The following is a 16,500-nucleotide window of genomic DNA, read 5'->3' as shown; positions in this document are numbered from 1 at the left end:
AGGCACACAACCTGAAACCAAGTGGGGCGAGTGAGAAAATAGTTTGATCACATACCTTTGGTCAATTTTCATCACAGGAAACTTCAGAAATACAGAAAACTTCTTAAAAAGTTTTCTTTTCCATGCATGTCAATGATTTGAGAGGAGGGTGGCAAGAAATAGGGTCCTAGGCAAAGGGCGGTGGCTGAAATGTCTTTAGAACACTAGGCTATGTTTCCTGAGTCCCATTGTGCACATTTAAACCTACCCTTCCTTACTCTTGGCACTGAACCAGCTACTGGAGCCAGAATGTATTTGCATTTATTTTAGCCTGTATCATAACATGTTAAAATAAAAACCTGGAGTCACTTTTCTGTGCAGTTCAAGGAATGCGGTACAGATTTGCTCAAATGAAGCTGCTTTCTTTATTCCTTTTGGATTAAAATCATAGGAGGTGGCATGTTCTGTGGCTGATAACATCAGTTAGCGCCGAAGACTCAGCGAAAGGAAGGAAAGTCTTAATGTGAAGGATGCAGAGTTGGTACTAAGATTGGAAAAGTATATATGTCTAGGCCTATTTATAGTATCAGATTTAAAAACATGCAGAGGCGACCACAAACATAAGGGCTTTGGTGTTTTTAGTCATTTCCTTAGAATGGGTTAGTTATTTTTCTAAGGAACAATGTTCGGAACATTCGAAATGAATTGTGAATAATACAGCTTTTAGCAGAAAATAAAATGAAAATAGAGTAGATCTGCAGTGATAGAGTGAACACTGCTGAGTGTTAATAGAACATAAACAGTAATAGGACAAAGACTGTAGTTTTGGAAAAGACTATATGGCACCCACTCAGGATACAAATGATAAAGTCAGCCCTATTGTTTTACTGTAGTGTAGAATTGGAAATCTTACCATTTCATATAAAACTGTCTTACGAAATATGTACAAATATTTTATTTCAGCTAATAGCTAAGCTCTTTAGAGTACCCAAGATTAAAAAGATGTTTTTAAGTTACTCCGTATTTTGCTACACAAAAATTCCTTAAACTCTGGGCAATTCCAGAAGGAAAAGAGAATAAAAACAAACTTTCTGGTTTATATATTTGGTTCATAATAGATATTCAATAAAATAGGATGAGGACCTACATCTTTGAGTTGGCTGGATGAAATGTGGAAAGAGGGATAATGATGGCTCTTTAAAACGTGTTTGAAGATTTGAACTGTTTCATGTGGAGCAGACACTAGAATTTCTCTGTATGAGCTCAATGAGGTAGAACCAGCACCAGTGGGTGTCAGCTCTAATAAAACAGATTTTTGACTCAGCATAGTGACTTTCTAGCATTCAGAGCAATTCAAATTTCAGATTAGGCTAGTTTAAGAATAAATTTATTAGAAAACTGTAACAGAACAATAAGAAATAATTTTTTAAAAATTTACCACTTATAACAGCCCCAGGAAACATCTGATACATAGGAATAAATTTAACAAAAGATATGCAAGATCTCTACCTGAAAATGACAAAATATTAATGAGAGACATTAAAGAAGAGCCAAAGAAATTGAGGGATTTTGCTTCTTTGTGAATTGGAAGACTCAATATTGTAAAGAAGTCATTTCTTAACCAAATTTATCTATTGGAAATTTGTCTAGTAGAAATATATTTGATAGAAAGCCTAATCTAAATCTTGGCTTTAAAAAAAAAAAAAAAAACGAATTGTAAAATTGATAATGCACATGCAATAGGCATGGCAATCTTGAAAAGACCTACATCACAGACATCAGTATACTTACAAAAGTGATAGTAATTAAAGCTGTGGATTGGGATAAACAGACCAGTGGGACAAAATAAGGAATCTGAAAGACACTGATATTTATGTTAAAACTAGCACTGCAGTACAGTGGGGAAAGGAAAGGATGGTCTTTTCAGTAAATCGTGGTTGGATAATTAAAAATCTATATGGAAAAAATCTATGAATATTGATTCTTGCCTAATATATACACAAGACATAAATATCAGATGGATTGTAGATCTAAACATGAAAGGTAGAGCATAAAGTGTTTAGAGGAAAGCAGAGAAAACTTTTTTTATGGTCTTGGGGTAAGCACAGGTTTCTTTAATAGACATATAAGACATTTACCATAAGAGAAAAAATTAATAAATTAGACATTATTACAGTTACTTCTGTTATTCAAAAAACCCTATTAAGAAAGTAAAAAGGAAGGCACAGAGTGGGAGGAGATATTTGTAATACATATTTCCAACAAAGGACTTCTACCCAGAATATATATAGACAACATGTATAAATCAGTAAGGAAAAAGGAAGACAACTCAGTAGAAAGGTAGACATAAAACATGAATGAGCCCTTTACAAAAGAGCCTCTCTATGTGGACAATAAACATAGGGAAAGATTATCAATATCATTAGTCATCGAATGCAGTTGTAACTGTAATGTGATACCACTATACACCCACTATAATGGTTAAAAAGAAAAAGATAGACAATACCAAGCACTAGTGTGGAAGTGAAGCAATTGGAACTGTCATATGCTGTTGGTAGGTATTGTGCAGTTGTTTTGGAAAGCTGGCAGGATTTCCCAAAGCTTAATGTACACAAATGCTATGACCTCAAAGTTTCACTCTTTGGTATATGTGCAATGGAAACACATACATATGTTCAAGAAATTGTTACCGGAAAGGGGTCCCGATCCAGACCCCAGGAGAGGATTCTTGGGTCTCACGCAAGAAAGAATTCGGAGCAAGTTCAGAGAGTGAAGTGAGAATGCAAGTTTATTAGGAAAGGAAAGGAATAAAGAATGGCTACTCCAAATGGTTGCCCATTTTTGTGGTTATTTCTTGATGGTATGCTAAACAAGGGGTGGATTCTTTGTGCCTCCCCTTTTTAGACCATATAGGGTAACTTCCTGATGATGTTGACATGGCATTTGTAAACTGTCCTGGCGCTGGTGGGAGTGTAGCAGTGAGGATGACCAGAGGTTACTTGGTTTTGGTGACTTTTGTCTGACTTCTTTACTGCAACCTGTTTTATCAGCAAGGTCTGTATGACCTGTATCTTGTCCCCATCTCCTGTCTCATCCTGTGACTTAGAATGTCTTAACCATCTGGGAATGCAGTTGTCTCAGACCCAGGAGGTCTCAGCCTCATTTTACCCAGCTCCTGCTCAAGATGGAGTTGCTCTGGTTCAAATGTCTCTGACAAAATAATCTGTACAGGAATGTTTGTAATAGCAGTGTTTGTAATAGCCCCAAATTAAAAACAACTCAGATGCACATTGTTCATGATCTCCAAATGAATTACAGAGTATTCACAACCACGAAAAACCATACAACAAAGAGAAGGTAACTTCTACTACTCACAACAATGCGAATGAATCTCAGAAACATGCTGTTTAGACAAAGAAGCCAGATACCCAAGTTTCCATTTTAAATACAATTCAAAAGCGGGTAAATGAATCTATGGTGTTAGTAGTCAAGGAAGTGGTCACCCTTGTTTGACAGGTGAGAGGTGATTGGAAGTGTGTGCTGGCCACGTTTTGTTTTCAGTCAGGGTGTTGGTTACATGGGTGTGTTCACTTTGCGAAAATTCGGTGAGCTTTACACTTAGTGATTTCTGCATCTTTCTGTAGATCATAGAAATACAAAAGCAAGGCTTTTGTGATGGAATTGAGGTGTCCTTGTAACTGAGCTGGTGTGTGAGCAGAGAGGAAATGTAGGGGAGGTGCCTTTCTTCTGAGGTGCTTTGAATACCTAGTTTTCAGAAAAGGTTTCTGTTCTAAAGGACCATAAGGAGATGACGATTGACAGCTCTAAGTCAAGCGTCCAGAGGACAAAAATCCTTTGCTAGAGAATGGCTGTTTTAAGCCATAAAACTAGGTTTGGATTCAGAAGCTCTAACGTACATAGAATATTCAGTAGGTTTTTTTGTTGTTTTAAGAGATGGGATTTTGTCCTGTAGCCCAGGCTATAGTAAGATTACTTAATAGTTTTAATTTTGATCTGAACAAATTAAAAAATGACACAAGCATTTGCATTTCTGCTGTTTTATTTTTATTGCAATAATTTCATATCCCTGTCAAAAAACTAAATTAGCTATTTAAGAAATCAGTATGATTAGTAAATAAGAAGTTAAGAAACCAAAGCAAGCCCTGAAACAGAAGGAGAGAAAGGATGCTAACTGTGCATACATGGTAAACACAGGTGTTGGACTTGAGATGCAACTTGGCTGTTACCCTTACAACATCCAAAGCAGAAAGGGGAACAAATAAGCAACTTGCTAGGATGAGATTAACTTTCCTTCCCATTAAAACTTTGAGGCCTGTTTCTTTTTTTTTTTTTTTTATACTTTAAGTTCTAGGGTACATGTGCATAACGTTTATATCATGTATAACTCCCCAATGCAATCCCTCCCTCCTCCCCCTCCCCTGATAGGCCCCAGTGTGTGATGTTCCCCTTCCCGAGTCCAAGTGATCTCATTGTTCAGATCCCACCTATGAGTGAGAACATGCGGTGTTTGGTTTTCTGTTCTTGTGATAGTTTGCTAAGAATGATGGTTTCCAGCTGCATCCATGTCCCTACAAAGGACGCAAACTCATCCTTTTTGATGCCTGCATAGTATTCCATGGTGTATATGTGCCACATTTTCTTAATCCAGTCTGTCACAGATGGACATTTGGGTTGATTCCAAGTCTTTGCTATTGTGAATAGTGCCGCAATAAACGTACGTGTGCATGTGTCTTTGTAGTAGAGTAATTTATAATCCTTTGGGTATATACCCAGTAGTGGGATGGCTGGGTCATATGGTACATCTAGTTCTAGATCCTTGAGGAATCGCCATACTGTTTTCCATAATGGTTGAACTAGTTTACAATCCCACCAACAGTGTAAAAGTGTTCCTATTTCTCCACATCCTCTCCAACATCTATTGTTTCCTGACTTCTTAATGATTGCCATTCTAACTGGTGTGAGATGGTATCTCATTGTGGTTTTGATTTGCATTTCTCTGATGGCGAGTGATGACAAGCATTTTTTCATGTGTCTGTTGGCTGTATGGATGTCTTCTTTTGAGAAATGTCTGTTCATATCCTTTCCCCACTTTTTGATGGGGTTGTTTTTTTTTTCTTGTATATTTGTTTGAGTTCTTTGTAGATTCTGGATATTAGCCCTTTGTCAGATGAGTAGGTTGCAAAAATTTTCTCCATTCTGTAGGTTGCCTGTTCACTCTGATGGTAGTTTCTTTTGCTGTGCAAAAGCTCTTTAGTTTAATGAGATCCCATTTGTCAGTTTTGGCTTTTGCTGCCGTTGCTTTTGGTGTTTTAGACATGAAGTCCTTGCCCATGCCTATGTCCTGAATGGTACTACCTAGATTTTCTTCTAGGTTTTTTATGGTATTAGGTCTAACATTTAAGTCTCTAATCCATCTTGAATTAATTTTCGTATAAGGGGTAAGGAAAGGATCCAGTTTCAGCTTTCTACTTATGGCTAGCCAATTTTCCCAGCACCATTATTAAATAGGGAATCCTTTCCCCATTTCTTGTTTCTCTCAGGTTTGTCAAAGATCAGATGGCTGTAGATGTGTGGTATTATTTCTGAGGACTCTGTTCTGTTCCATTGGTCTATATCTCTGTTGTGGTACCAGTACCATGCTGTTTTGGTTACTGTAGCCTTGTAGTATAGTTTGAAGTCAGGTAGCGTGACGCCTCCAGCTTTGTCCTTTTGACCTAGGATTGTCTTGGCAATGCGGGCTCTTTTTGGTTCCATGTGAACTTTAAAGCAGTTTTTCCAATTCTGTGAAGAAAGTCATTGGTAGCTTGATGGGGATGGCATTGAATCTATAAATAACCTTGGGCAGTATGGCCATTTTCACGATATTGATTCTTCCTATCCATGAGCATGGTATGTTGTTCCATTTGTTTGTGTCCTCTTTGATTTCACTGAGCAGTGGTTTGTAGTTCTCCTTGAAGAGGTCCTTTACATCCCTTGTAAGCTGGATTCCTAGGTATTTTATTCTCTTTGAAGCAATTGTGAATGGAAGTTGATTCCTGATTTGGCTCTCTGCTTGTCTGTTACTGGTGTATAAGAATGCTGTGTGTGATTTTTGCACATTATTTTGTATCCTGAGACTTTGCTGAAGTTGCTTATCAGCTTAAGGAGATTTTGGGCTGAGACGATGGGGTTTTTAAATATACAATCATGTCATCTGCAAACAGGGACAATTTGACTTCTTCTTTTCTAACTGGATACCCTTGATTTCTTTCTCTTGCCTGATTGCCCTAGCCAGAACTTCCAAGACTATGTTGAATAGGAGTGGTGAGAGAGGGCATCCCTGTCTTGTGCCAGTTTTCAAAGGGAATTTTCCAGTTTTGCCCATTCAGTATGATATTAGCTGTGGGTTTGTCGTAAATAGCTCTTATTATTTTGAGGTACGTTCCATCAATACCGAATTTATTGAGCGTTTTTAGCATAAAGGGCTGTTGAATTTTGTCAAAAGCCTTTTCTGCATCTATTGAGATAATCATGTGGTTCTTGTCTTTGGTTCTGTTTATATGCTGGATTACGTTTATTGATTTGCGAATGTTGAACCAGCCTTGCATCCCAGGGATGAAGCCCACTTGATCATGGTGGATAAGCCTTTTGATGTGCTGCTGTATCCGGTTTGCCAGTATTTTATTGAGATTTTTGCATCGATGTTCATCAGGGATATTGGTCTAAAATTCTCTTTTTTTGTTGTGTCTCTGCCAGGCTTTGGTATCAGGATGATGTTGGCCTCATAAAATGAGTTAGGGAGGATTCCCTCTTTTTCTATTGATTGGAATAGTTTCAGAAGGAATGGTACCAGCTCCTCCTTGTACCTCTGGTAGAATTCAGCTGTGAATCCATCTGGTCCTGGACTTTTTTTCGTGGTAGGCTATTAATTGTTGCCTCAATTTCAGAGCCTGTTATTGGTCTATTCAGCGATTCAACTTCTTCCTGGTTCAGTCTTGGGAGAGTGTAAGTGTCCAGGAAATTATCCATTTCTTCTAGATTTTCTAGTTGATTTGCGTAGAGGCATTTATAGTATTCTCTGATGGTTGTTTGTATTTCTGTGGGGTCGGTGGTAATATCCCCTTTATCATTTTTATTGCGTCTATTTGATTCCTCTCTCTTTTCTTCTTTATTAGTCTTGCTAGCGGTCTGTCAATTTTGTTGATCTTTTCAAAAAACCAACTCCTGGATTCATTGATTTTTTGGAGGGTTTTTTGTGATTCTATCTCCTTCAGTTCTGCTCTGATCTTAGTTATTTCTTGCCTTCTGCTAGCTTTTGAATGTGTTTGCTCTTGCCTCTCTAGTTCTTTTAATTGTGATGTTAGAGTGTCAATTTTAGATCTTTCCTGCTTTCTCTTGTGGGCATTCAGTGCTATAAATTTCCCTCTACACACTGCTTTAAATGTGTCCCAGAGATTCTGGTATGTTGTATCTTTGTTCTCATTGGTTTCAAAGAACATCTTTATTTCTGCTTCATTTCGTTATGTACCCAGTAGTCATTCAGGAGCAGGTTGTTCAGTTTCCATGTAGTTGAGCGGTTTTGATTGAGTTTCTTAGTCCTGAGTTCTAGTTTGATTGCACTGTGGTCTGAGAGACAGTTTGTTATAATTCTGTTCTTGTACATTTGCTGAGGAGTGCTTTACTTCCAATTATGTGGTCAATTTTGGAATAAGTGCGATGTGGTGCTGAGAAGAATGTATATTCTGTTGATTTGGGGTGGAGAGTTCTATAGATGTCTATTAGGTCCGCTTGGTGCAGAGATGAGTTCAATTCCTGGATATCCTTGTTAACTTTCTGTCTCGTTGATCTGTCTAATGTTGACAGTGGAGTGTTGAAATCTCCCATTATTATTGTATGGGAGTCTAAGTCTCTTTGTAGGTCTCTAAGGACTTGCTTTATGAATCTGGGTGCTCCTGTATTGGGTGCATATATATTTAGGAGAGTTAGCTCTTCCTGTTGAATTGATCCCTTACCATTATGTAATGGCCTTCTTTGTCTCTTTTGATCTTTGATGGTTTAAAGTCTGTTTTATCAGAGACTAGGATTGCAACCCCTGCTTTTTTTGTTCTCCATTTGCTTGGTAGATCTTCCTCCATCCCTTTATTTTGAGCCTATGTATGTCTCTGCATGTGAGATGGGTCTCCTGAATACAGCAGACTGATGGGTCTTGACTCTTTATCCAGTTTTCCAGTCTGTGTCTTTTAATTGGAGCATTTAGTCCATTAACATTTAAGGTTAATATTGTTATGTGTGAACTTGATCCTGTCATTATGATATTAACTGGTTATTTTGCTCATTAGTTGATGCAGTTTCTTCCTAGCCTCGATGGTCTTTACATTTTGGCATGTTTTGCAACGGCTGGTACCGGTTGTTCCTTTCCATGTTTAGGGCTTCCTTCAGGGTCTCTTGTAAGGCAGGCCTGGTGGTGACAAAATCTCTAAGCATTTGCTTATCTGTAAAGGATTTTATTTCTCCTTCACTGATGAAACTTAGTTTGGCTGGATATGAAATTCTGGGTTGAAAATTCTTTTCTTAAGAACGTTGAATATTGGCCCCCACTCTCTTCTGGCTTGTAGAGTTTCTGCCGAGAGATCTGCTGTTAGTCTGATGGGCTTCCCTTTGTGGGTAACCCGACCTTTCTCTCTGGCTGCCCTTAAGATTTTTTCCTTCATTTCAACTTTGGTGAATCTGGCAATTATGTGTCTTGGAGTTGCTCTTCTGGAGGAGTATCTTTGTGGCGTTCTCTGTATTTCCTGAATTTGAATGTTGGGCTGCCCTACTAGGTTGGGGAAGTTCTCCTGGATGATATCCTGAAGAGTGTTTTCCAACTTGGTTCCATTTTCCCCCTCACTTTCAGGCACCCCAATCAGACGTAGATTTGGTCTTTTTACATAATCCCATACTTCTTGCAGGCTTTGTTCATTTCTTTTTCTTCTTTTTTCTTTTGGTTTCTCTTCTCGCTTCATTTCATTCATTTGATCCTCAATCGCTACTCTTTCTTCCAGTTGATTGAGTCGGTTACTGAAGCTTGTGCATTTGTCACGTATTTCTCGTGTCATGGTTTTCATCTCTGTCATTTCGTTTATGATCTTCTCTGCATTAATTAGTCTAGCTGTCAATTCTTCCACTCTTTTTTCAAGATTTTTAGTTTCTTTGCGCTGGGTACGTAATTCCTCCTTTAGCTCTGAGAAGTTTGATGGGCTGAAGCCTTCTTCTCTCATCTCGTCAAAGTCATTCTCTGACCAGCTTTGATCCGTTGCTGGCGATGGGCTGCGCTCCTTTGCAGGGGGAGATGCGCTCTTATTTTTTGAATTTCCAGCTTTTCTGCCCTGCTTCTTCCCCATCTTTGTGGTTTTATCTGTCTCTGGTCTTTGATGATGGTGACGTACTGATGGGGTTTTGGTGTAGGTGTCCTTCCTGTTTGATAGTTTTCCGTCTGACAGTCAGAAGGACTGTCTGTTGGTCTGTTGGAGATTGCTTGAGGTCCACTCCAGACCCTGTTTGCCTGGGTATCAGCTGCAGAGGTTGCCGAAGATAGAATATTGCTGAACAGCGAGTGTACCTGTCTGATTCTTCCTTTGGAAGTTTCCTCTCAGGGATGACTCCACCCTGTGAGGTGTGGGGTGTCAGACTGCCCCTAGTGGGGGATGTCTCCCAGCTAGACTACTCAGGGGTCAGGGACCCACCTGAGCAGGCAGTCTGTCCGTTCTGGGATCTCAACCTCCGCGTTGGGAGATCCACGGCTCTCCCCATAGCTGTCAGACAGAGTCGTTCGCCTCTGCACCGGCCCCGGCTGCTTTCCCTATTGGACCTCAGCTGTGGGCTGTCCCCAGAGGTGGAGTCTACAGAGACAGGCAGGTTTCCTTGAGCTGCTGTGAGCTCCACCCAGTTCGAGCTTCCCAGCGGCTTTGTTTACCTACTTAAGCCTCAGCAATGGCGGGCGCCCCTACCCCAGCCTCGCTGTTACCTTGCGGATAGATCGTGGCAGACTGCTGTGTTAGCAGTGAGGGAGGCTCCGTGGGCGTGGGACCCTCCCGGCCAGGTGTGGGATATATTCTCCTGGTGTGCCTGTTTCCTTAAAGCGCAGTATTGGGGTGGGAGTTACCCGATTTTCCAGGTGTTATGTGTCTCAGTTCCCCGGCTAGGAAAACGGATTTCCTTCCCCCTTGCGCTTCCAGGTGAGGCGATGCCTCGCCCTGCTTCAGCTCACGCTGGTCAGGCTGCAGCAGCTGACCAGCACCGATTGTCCGGCACTCCCTAGAGAGATGACCCCAGTACCTCAGTTGAAAATGCAGAAATCACCGGTCTTGTGTCACTCACGCTGGGAGCTGGAGACTGGAGCTGTTCCTATTCGGCCATCTTGCTCCGCCCCTCGAGGCCTGTTTCTTATCTGAAGCATTAAAGAGACAACATTGAACAACATAATGAAGCATATTTTTAGCAATGAGTGCTGTCGCAAATAATATCAGTTGAATTTACAGGCTCTTTTTTATAGTGACCTTCAGTAAAGACAAAGAAGAGCCTATTCAATAGCATAATGCTGAAGGGAACCAATGCTTTAACCACCCCCACCCCAGTCTCGTTATCTGGGAGATACATGGCATTTGGGGCTTGCTGCTTTCCGAGAGTGATTCCCCATTTGTTTTCATTGACCAGGTGCCCGGGAAGAACCCACCGTCCAGCAGGCACAGCGTCGGTCAGCTGTCTTTCTGTCCTTTAAGTCCCCAATTCCATGTCTGCCCTTGCGCTGGGAGCAGCAAAGCAAACTTCTTCCAACTGTCGCTGGAATCCCTGCCAGTAAAGTTTCCAAATGGAGCACAGACGAGGTATATTTTATTTTCTTTGCTGCCAGACACCAGATACAGGAGTACTGGCTTAAGAGGTGTGGAACATTGAGCGCAGGTAGCGTTTAGTCTTTTTTTTTCTGAAAGAGAAGAAATTATTCTGAGAGAACTAACTAATGCATATGGGTTACATGTTTTGAACCTGTAGCATTTAGATTCTGACGATGTTTTTTAACTGGGAATTTTGATATTGCTTTTGACAGGTGTCAGAATTTATACAGAGCTTACCTGGGTGTGAAGAACATGGAAAGGTATTTAAAGATGAAGTAAGTGTTCCACTAAATTGCAACATGTTACTTAATGGGATCAAAGCACTGAAATGCAGTGGATGGTGAAATGTGTGGAATTGGCAGAGTCAAAAAGAGATGGGTTGTGTTGAAATTGACAAATTGCCGTGAAACCCCGTCTCTACTAAAAAATACAAAAAACTAGCCGGGCGAGGTGGCAGGCACCTGTAGTCCCAGCTACTCGGGAGGCTGAGGCAGGAGAATGGCGTAAACCCGGGAGGCGGAGCTTGCAGTGAGCTGAGATCCGGCCCCTGCACTCCAGCCTGGGCGATAGAGCAAGACTTCGTCTCAAAAAAAAAAAGAAATTGACAAATTGATGTATACTAACAGGCAGTATGAACAGTTGTATAAAAATGTCTTTGTATAAGATGAGATGCAAAAGAATGTTTGTGAGTACCATTTTATGATGCCCCACAGCAGTAACACTAGGCTCCTTCTAAAAAGGAAACCCACAGAACTTAATAGCATGCATTTATATAGTTTATAGTACAGAAGCAGCAGCCAAGGAAAGAAATAAGCTTTTTAATAAAGTGAAATTAGTTTCACTTTATTAAATGTTTTATCTTTTTAATAAAGTGAAATTAGTTTCCATTATTTTATTTTCCAACATCATTCTAACAACATGATTGACTCCATTTGAGATTTGTAATAAGTAATATTAGCATTATGTCTAAAAAAATCCCTTAAGTCATATACATTCCTCAGTAATATTTATAATAAGATATTTATCACAGTCCACTTTTGGAACATTATTTTATTAGTTGTTTTCAACTATCTCTCCAAAACTTCAGTATAAGGGGTGATTAAGAATGGTATCACTTACAGCAGTGAGCACTAGAATAAAAAGGAATCTGGTTTCGAACTTTTAATTCTGTAAGCATACAGCAGGAGACCCTTATTCAGTAGAGACCTTGAAAAATAAGCCACTTGCCTGTCATCTCCTCCAAGTAAAGCAGTCAATTACCCCTCTGATTTTGGCTGTGTCTACTCCTGCCAGAAGGCAGAAAGTAGACTGAGTAATCTCAGAAGGTTTTCTCCAACATCTGCTGTCTACAGTTACACGCATACACACCTTGTTTGCCCCTATGTGTAAAGCTCAACTGTTAAGAACAGCACACTTTCAGTTGCATGGCAGGAGTGTAGACACAGCTAACAATCCAGCCACCAGTTATCAGTGTTGTTACACTGTGAGGTATAATTTTTGCATTAAAGGAAAGCCTGTTAAAATGCACAAGGATCTGATTTCCATCATCCTTCTTCTGATTTATGTTCTTATTGTGCAAATGTTTTATTTTCTCTCTATTTGATCTTTAATGGGCAGTTACTCAGATTTTCTTTCCCTGAGTCCTAAGTGTCTTCACTGACATTCTGAATTCATTTTCTGTTTTTTTTCTCTCTCTCTTCTTTTTTTAATCGAGATGGAGTCTTGCTCTTCTAGCTCGGGCTAGAGTGCTCACTGCAACCTCCGCCTCCCAGGTTCAAGCGATTCTCCTGCCTCAGCCACCTGAATAGCTGGGATTAACAGGTGCCCACCACCACACTCGGCTAATTTTTTTGTATTTTTAGTAGAGATTTGGTTGCACCGTGTGTTGACCAGGCTGGTCTTGAACTCCTGACCTCAGGTGATCCACCCACCTCGGCCTCCCAAAGTGCTGAGATTACAGGCATGAGCCACTGTGCTCAGCCTGAATTCATTTTCTATCGCTGAGCAGACGCGGAGCCACATAGGGAGCTGTTGGTCTCTCTTGGAAAGTGTCATGTAGTCAATATCTTTGAAAATAAGAAAGCATTTTTGAAAATAAATTTATAATGCATCTCTTTTATAACTTCTGTTTTTTATTCTATTGATATCTAGATAATCCATATAGGTTTGCTCTATTATTCAGTTTAAGTAAGATTCAAGTCTAAATTCAAAATGATATGGTATTTCTTTGAGTAGTTTTTTTATTCATGGCAAATTGTCTTTGGAGATGTTCCTCAGTTACCAAATACCCTCAAAGCCAGATCCTTCTCTAGAGGAGTGAGATAGTTAATATTGTCTGTCGATATCTATTATTCACTCATTCACTCTGTCATTCATTCATCTTGTGCACATTTGTTAAATTCCGACCACGTGTATGTTACTTTGTGTCATGCTCTTGTGAGAAGGATGATTTGAAAATAGTAAAACCCAATCCTTGTTCTCAAGTGTCTCACAAAGTCAGTGGGTTTGAGTTTTGAGTCCTACAAGTAAACCATAGTACAAATCTAACTGAAGTCTTATAAATCATCTCTAAAAAGCAAAGTACAAGTATTCAGATAGGCTCTTGTTGGAAACTATCCTTGACTTCTCTCTTACACACACCACATCTCATCTGTTGAAAATCCTATTCGGTGTATCTTTGAAACATATAAAACCCTATCACTCTACCGAACCACCACCCTGGTCTGCGCCGCCATCCTCTCCCACTTGGATTAGTGCAGTAACCTCCAAATTCATTTTCCTGGTTCTGTTTTTGCTCCTCTACAGTCTATTCCCAGCACAGCCAAGGTGACCCTGCTGAAAACTAAGTCAAACCATGTCACTCCTCTGTTCAGATCCTTCCAATAGCTTCATCTCTCAATCAGAATAAAAGCAGAAGTCCTTATAAGGGCCTGCAGTCTGATACCTCATTACCTCTCTTGCCCCCGGCTCTTTGTTTGCTCTGCCCCTCACGGGTCTACGCGCTGGCCTCCTTGCTGTTTCTCTGATTGTCCAGGCTTGCTTCCGCTCCTCCTTCCTCACAGAACGCTCTTCCTCCAGATCTTCATGTGGCTCACTTCTGCTCAGATACCAGCTTACCAATTAGTCCTGCCCTGACTTTCCAACTTGAAAATTGCTTCTTGGCGCCACACATGCATCCCTGCTCCTGCTGCCCATTCATCTTCCTAGTCAGCTCTGTTTAATCATAGCACAAATCACCTTTTTTTTTTTTTTTTGGAAACAGAGGCTCTCTCTGTCACCCAGGCTGGAGTGTAGTGGCACAATCTCAGCTTACTGCAACCTCTGCCTCCCGGGTTCAAGCGCCTCTCATGTCTCAGCCTCCCAAGTAGCTGGAACTGCAGGTGCGCACCACCACACCCAGCTAATTTTTGTATTTTTAGTAGAGATGTGGTTTCACCATGTTGGCCACGCTGGTCTTGAACTCCTGACCTCAAGTGATCCACGGACCTCAGCCTCCCAGAGTGCTGGAATTACAGGCATGAGCCACTGCTCCTGGCCAACATGAATCACTTTCTAACTTACTGATTAATTGGCTTACTTAGTATGTTTGTTGGCTTATGGTCTGTCTACCACTTCTAGAATGTAAACTCCACAAAAAGGTTTTTTTGCTTACTTGTTTTTGTTTTATTTGTTTTATTCCCTGCCATATGTCTAGGCCCAAGAAGAGTGTATAGAATAAAATAGACATTAAGTATATTTTTATTGAGTCAATACACTCATGCCTTTACACTCTGAGAAAGACTCATTCAGACAGAGCATGTCATTGTGGTTTCGAGTTAAGGCATTGGAAAAGACCAAATAGTGCACAGTGAAAAGGGCAGTGAAATGGAAGGCAAGAGCTCCTAAATTCCACATCCCTCTCCCTCATTTTGGGCCATTAGCAAGACACCTAATGTCTGTAATTATAGCATTATATATGCATTGTAGAAGCTAATAAAAAAAAGTAAGCCTTGTAATACATTGCAGTGGTCACTGTTGTTCTTAGGATCTACTTTCTTGAATAAAGTTTACTTCCTTCCAGTAAAGGCTTGTTCTTATGGCCACATGTCAGAGCAACCTGTATGTAATAAAGAGTTTAGAAGTAGCCTCAAGATTTTTCTTTCTAGTGTGTGTAACCTTATAAATAACAACCTACCAAAATGTATCCTTCCTGTCCCACTTCTAACTTCAAATCCCAGCCACTAAGTTCTCTGAATGTTTCATCAGTCATCTGTTGTGTTATACTCTTACATAGTTTCAGAAGGAGACTTGGTGTCTGCTGCAAGCCTTCAGTAGGGCCAAGATTATAATAAACCAATCAGCCTTTGTAGTGGGCTCCTTGGGAATGTCAGTTGACACTTTCATTAATGACTTAGAAGACTTCTACAGGCTATCCATTGTACTAAGATCTGCCTTGGTTGAGCAAAATGTTAATAGATCTGCCTTTCTTCCTGACCTTGCTTTATCAGAGGGCTGTCATAGCACAAGCAAATGAGAACAAACCAAATGTTTCCAAAAAACAGGAGAACATTTCTCATACCTGCCGCTTAACGGTGTTGCACTTGGAGATTAACATTGGAACATTTGGCCGGGCGCGGTGGCTCAAGCCTGTAATCCCAGCACTTTGGGAGGCCGAGACGGGCGGATCACGAGGTCAGGAGTTCGAGACCATCCTGGCTAACACGGTGAAACCCCGTCTCTACTAAAAATACAAAAACTAGCTGGGCGAGATGGTGGGCGCCTGTAGTCCCAGCTACTCGGGAGGCTGAGGCAGGAGAATGGCGTAAACCCGGGAGGCGGAGCTTGCAGTGAGCTGAGATCTGGCCACTGCACTCCAGTCCGGGCGACAGAGCGAGACTCTGCCTCAAAAAAAAAAAAAAAAAAATTGGAACATTTTTCCTTCTAGTTTACAACAGCAGGATGTCTTTTTACTGAAATTAGCACACTTTTTCCATATAATAGTTACTTGAAGAAGTTGTCTAAGATGACTCCAGTTCTTGCTGATGAAGCATTTAGGCAGTCTATATTTACAAGTCTTTCCTTTTTAAAGGAGAGAGGAAAATCTTAAGAAGTAGCTATTTAATTATATCAGCCTTTGTTTAGAGAACTGTGAGCAGCATTTAGAGTTGTCTTAGTTTGCTAGGGCCGCCATAACAATGCCAACCACAAACCAGTGGCTTAAATAGCAGAAATGCATTGTCTCACAGTTCTAGAAGCTGAGAATCTGAAGAAGGCTAGAAGCCAGGGAGTTGGCAGAGTTGCTTCCTCCCGCGGGCTGTGAGAAAAGAATCTGTCCTGGGCCTCTCTCCTTGACTTGTAGATGGTTGTCTCCTTTGGGTATTTACGTTGCCTTCCCTCTATGTGTGTCTCTTGTAGTCTCTCTTTGGGTCTTTACATTGCCTTCCCTTATGTGTGTCTCTTTACCAATTAGTCCTGCCCTGACTTTCCAACTTGAAAATTGCTTCTTGGCGCCACACATGCATCCCTGCTTTGGTAAAAAGCAGGTAAAAAGATCTCTCCTTTTTATGAGGATTCCAGTCATAATTGGATTAGGCACCCAACCTACTCCAGTGTGGCCTCATCTTAACCAGTTACCTCTGCCTTGACCCTATTTCCAAATAAAAGTTAC

At 40.6% G+C, this 16,500-nt stretch overlaps 1 protein-coding gene across 8 annotated transcripts in view; it reads left to right on the top strand.

Annotated features, from left to right (window-relative positions):
- Window positions 1-16,500, top strand: part of L3MBTL3 (L3MBTL histone methyl-lysine binding protein 3) — a 131,054-nt gene that overhangs the window by 111,704 nt on the left and 2,850 nt on the right. For all 8 annotated transcript variants that reach the window (XM_033235497.1, XM_033235492.1, XM_033235499.1 and 5 more), the window contains 2 exons: window positions 10,675-10,844; window positions 11,066-11,128. In XM_033235497.1, the coding sequence (XP_033091388.1) occupies window positions 10,675-10,844; window positions 11,066-11,128 (233 nt within the window). The remainder of the gene's footprint in view (window positions 1-10,674; window positions 10,845-11,065; window positions 11,129-16,500) is intronic.

Source organism: Trachypithecus francoisi, unplaced genomic scaffold (genome assembly GCF_009764315.1).
Source record: "Trachypithecus francoisi isolate TF-2019V2 unplaced genomic scaffold, Tfra_2.0 Lachesis_group15, whole genome shotgun sequence".
NCBI classification, from domain to species: Eukaryota; Metazoa; Chordata; class Mammalia; order Primates; family Cercopithecidae; genus Trachypithecus; species Trachypithecus francoisi.
This window is presented reverse-complemented; position numbering and strand designations above follow the sequence as displayed.